A 4364-nucleotide genomic window follows, 5' to 3' on the forward strand; every position below is an offset into this window, starting at 1 on the left:
CATCTTAAAAAATAAAAATGGTACCTATCGCACAGCTTAAGAAATAAAACATTATCACTTATTTTGCAATACCATTTGTCCTTTCCTATCTCAGCCACCTGCTTCTCCCTGCCAAAGTCCTTAAAATATTTTCCCTAAGGGAAGAGCTATCTTGTCATCCTTTTATTTGCACTAACCTTGGTTAACACACGGAATATACTTAGTAAATCATAAGAAAACCATAAGTTATTTAAATTATTCATAGGAAAAGATACATGTCACTAGTGATTATGTGCATCTTAGAGTGTAGTACCAACTGAAACTCCCTTTGAACGTGCTTCTATGTTTGTACCTGGTTAGGAGGAAGCTTTTAAAAATATTCTCTGCCCTTTGTAACTTGCCCTTTGTCTTAACTTGGATATCAATGATTAGGCAAGGAAATTTTTAAGCCTTCAACAAGAGTTCTTATAAATAGTTAGCAGTGTTAATGAATAAGTAAAGAAATTTAGGCATGGGGAGGGAGGGGGTTTGCTAATCCAGAATTTAAAAACAGCTTTCTTAATTGATCTGGTAAATCTCTTATTTCTAATTATAGGCATAAATTTATTTTACTCTGGATGTCAGAACATGGGAAGTGGTAGTAGAATTTACAGGTTACATTTGATCTCATTCTTCTTTCGGGACTTATTTCTTATCTTGTTAATCATCAGGAAAAGAAGTTTTATTACTGATGCAAGCCCTAAACACCCTTTCAACCCCAGAGGAGAAGCTGGCAGCTCTCTGTAAGAAATATGCTGATCTCGTGAGTATTAAATAAAGGGTGTGAGGGTCATATAAAATATAGCGAAATGTTTGTGTGCTTGATAAATTTTTTAAGTGCAGTTTTGATATAGATTTAAATGTAAAATTATATTTTATTCCAAAATTGAAGGGGAGACTGATTTCTCCGGGATTTTATTGGTTGCATAGTTTTATGTGGTAATCATATAGAAAACATTATAATGCTAAGATGTGGCATAGATTTTCTAAAACTCAGTTTTAGAGTATTTCTAAGTCAGCCTTTTGGTTGCTGTGTTGTGATGCCTTAGGTGCCAGTCATTTGGGGTGTAGTGGTTCCTGTATTTAACTTTTCCTATGGGAATTCTAGAGATCAAAGCTCTGTTTTGATTGAAATTGTGAGTTAGATGAAATCGTCTGCTAAAACAATACTGTGTCTCAGGAAATACTTATTTAACATCTACTATGTGCCAAGCATTCCTTTTTCCATCTTCCAAAGAGATTGACCTGATTGGAGAGTTTGTTCTGGGCCTATGTTATTTCAAGTAGTATTAATCTATTTTTTTTATTTAATTTTTTTGAGACAGAGTCTTGCTCTGTCGCCGAGGCTAGAGTGCCATGGCATCAGCCTAGCTCATAGCAACCTTAAACTCCTGGGCTCAAGCAATCCCTCTGCCTCAGCCTCCCAAGTAGCTGGGACTACAGGCGCATGCCACCATGCCCGGATAATTTTTTTTTTCTATTTTTAGTTGCTCATCTAATTTATTTTTATTTTAGTAGAGATGGGGGTCTCGCTCTTGCTCAGGCTGGTCTTGAACTCCTGACCTCAAGCAATCCTCCTGCCTTGGCCTCCCAGAGTGCTAGGATCATAGGTGTGAGTCACCACGCCGGCCTAAGTAGTATTAATTCTGTTTTTGGAATTATGGAAGGAGTTAAAACCTGGAAACCCTGCCATCCTATTTAAATTGAAGAATGGAAAAGTCATAGCACCCTTTGAAGGAAGAGTTGTGGGAAACTTAGAACAAGTGGTTCTAATATAAATGCTAAAATTACTATCTTTGGTGAAATACTTAAGTGAATTATCACTTACAGTTTTTATGCATTTTCATCTTTTGTTAGAAGTTATTCCATATCATAAACTATTACTTTTTATCAATGACCAGCTCTAAAAAAATTATGTTTGTTTATTACTTAAAGAATGACAGTTACTTTCCCTCGCTTTATAAAGTGGCCCAGGTATACCTCACTTAGCTGGCATTCAGCAGTCCAGCACCTTCTACTATTTAGAGCAGCAGGAAACCCTGTGCATCAATGAAAATGGCCCTGAACAGTCACAAATGCAAAGATGGGGGAAAACACAGTATGGTTGGATTGCTGGCTTCAGGAAAGGAGTGCTTTCATAGGTTGTGGAAGCCAGTCACTATTGGTGCCATTCACCTGAGGAGAATTATGAAAGAAGTAGTGGAAAAAGAAGACATGAACAAAAAAGGGAAAAGCAAAAATAGAGAAAAAAGTAAAAAAAAAAAAAAGCGGTATAGAAGGTTAGCTACCTGACCCGGTGATACACAACAGCAGACAGTCATGAATGGATTAGGAGAAGAACAAATAGTCCAGACTGTGGATCACACTTTAAGTAGCAGGGGTCTAGGGTGTTTTATTTGTGTTTTTCTTTTTTCTTTTTTTTTTTTTTTGTGAGACAGAGTCTCACTTTGCCACCCCTGGTAGAGTGCAATGGTGTGATCATGGCTCACTGCAACCTCAAACTCCTGGGCTCAAGCAATCCTTCTGTCTCAGCCTCCCGAGTAGCTGGGACTACAGGCATGCGCCACCATGCCCGGCTAATTGAGAAGTAGGTTTTATTTTTATTTTTTTGAGACAGAGTCTCACTCTTTTGCCTGGGCTAGAGTGCCGTGGCATCAGCCTAGCTCACAGCAACCTCAAACTCCTGGGCTCAAGCAATCCTTCTGTCTCAGCCTCTCGAGTAGCTGGGACTACAGGCATGAGCCACCATGCCCGGCTAATTTTTTTTCTATATATTTTTAGTTGTCCGATTAATTTCTTTCTATTTTTAGTAGAGACGGGGGGTCTCGCTCTTGCTCAGGCTGGTCTCGAACTCCTGAGCTCAAGCAATTTGCCTGCCTCGGCCTCCCAGAGTGCTAGGATTACAGGCGTGAGCCACCGCGCCCGGCCATGTTTGTGTTTTTTTAAATTTGTTTTTTGTTTTTTTTGTGTGGGTATGGTTATTGTTAAGCACCAGCAATAATTGCTACGTTCATTTTAGAATGTGACACATTGAAGACTTGCCTAGTGAGTAATTTCTCTTTGGTATAGATTTTTGCTGAACATATGAATGACAAAATGTATACTGTTTTCAGAAAATATTCTAAAGCTTTATTGCTTAAAACAACATTTACTTCATTTAAAAGGTAAAGCATATAGGTTATATAGCAGTGAGGCCACCAAGGGAATAGTCTTTTCCCAAGGATTATTCTGCAAATGTCCTTTTTGCCATCACTGTCCTCTGCCCTCTTGTGACTGTATCATCTTACATCACTGTGCTTGTTGCAGAGCCACGTATAACTATTGCGCAGAGCAGGTAGAATGGAGTTCTGTGCACTGTAACTGGGATCGTCCATCAGGGAGACCTTGTGGCCACTACATTCACCAGACCACATGGGCTCATGAGATTGTAGCATTTTGCTTTTAGCTGTGGATACCATTAACTTGATCCTTAAGTGTTTTATAATGCTATTCTTTCCCATTCTTTAGTCAATTTGTGTAGATTATTATAGTGGTAATGAGAAATCTTAGTATCTGGTTGGGGAGGTATATCCTCCTTACTCTTTTCATCTGCAGTATCTTGGCTATTCTTGGCCCTTTACTTTCTATAAATTTTCAATTCAATTTAGTAGTTAAAGTAGTTTCATGGGGGGTAGAAACACCATTTGGGATTTTGAAGAGCATTTTATGGAGTCTGTAGATGCATTTGAGGGAGAATTGCCATCCTCATATTAACAGAACTTAAAATGTGGTTATCCTTAGGGGAAAAAATGAAATTAGATCATTATATACCATATATAACAATTCCAAAGAGATTAAGGGCTTAAGTGTCAAATTAAGCTTTAAAATTTTTGGATATTTAGATTTATTAATAGGTAAACATTTTTCCAGTCTTGGGTTAAGGAAGGATTTCTTTGAGCACAAAAAGCACTGTCAGAGAAAAGATTGTACAAATTGGCTTTATGGAAATTAAGACTTTCTCTTTCTGGCCGGGCGTGGTGGCTCATGCCTGTAATCCTGGCACTCTGGGAGGCTGAAGCGGGAGGATGGCTGGAGATCAGGAGTTTGAGACCAGCCTGAGCAAGAATGAGACCCTGTCTCTACTAAAAATAGAAAAATTAGCCAGGTGTGGTAGCGTGCGCCTGTAGTCCCAGCTACTTGGGAAGCTGAGGCAGGAAAATCACTTGAGCCGAGGAGTTTGAGGTTGCTGTGAGCTAGGCTAATGCCACGGCACTGTAGCCCAGGTGAGAGTGAGACTCCGTCTTTTAAAAAAAAAAAAAAATGCTGGGGCTGGGCGTGGTGGGTCACGCCTGTAATCCTAGCACTCT

The 4364-nt window shown here is 39.0% G+C and overlaps 1 protein-coding gene across 1 annotated transcript in view; it reads left to right on the top strand.

Moving 5' to 3' along the window:
* Positions 1 to 4364, top strand: part of TXLNG (taxilin gamma) — a 47073-nt gene that overhangs the window by 24597 nt on the left and 18112 nt on the right. Inside the window, exon 3 of the mRNA XM_012656636.1 lies at positions 690 to 781. Within this exon, the coding sequence (XP_012512090.1) occupies positions 690 to 781 (92 nt within the window). The remainder of the gene's footprint in view (positions 1 to 689; positions 782 to 4364) is intronic.

This window comes from Propithecus coquereli, unplaced genomic scaffold (assembly GCF_000956105.1).
Source record: "Propithecus coquereli isolate 6110/MARCELLA unplaced genomic scaffold, Pcoq_1.0 Scaffold513, whole genome shotgun sequence".
Lineage (NCBI taxonomy): Eukaryota > Metazoa > Chordata > Mammalia > Primates > Indriidae > Propithecus > Propithecus coquereli.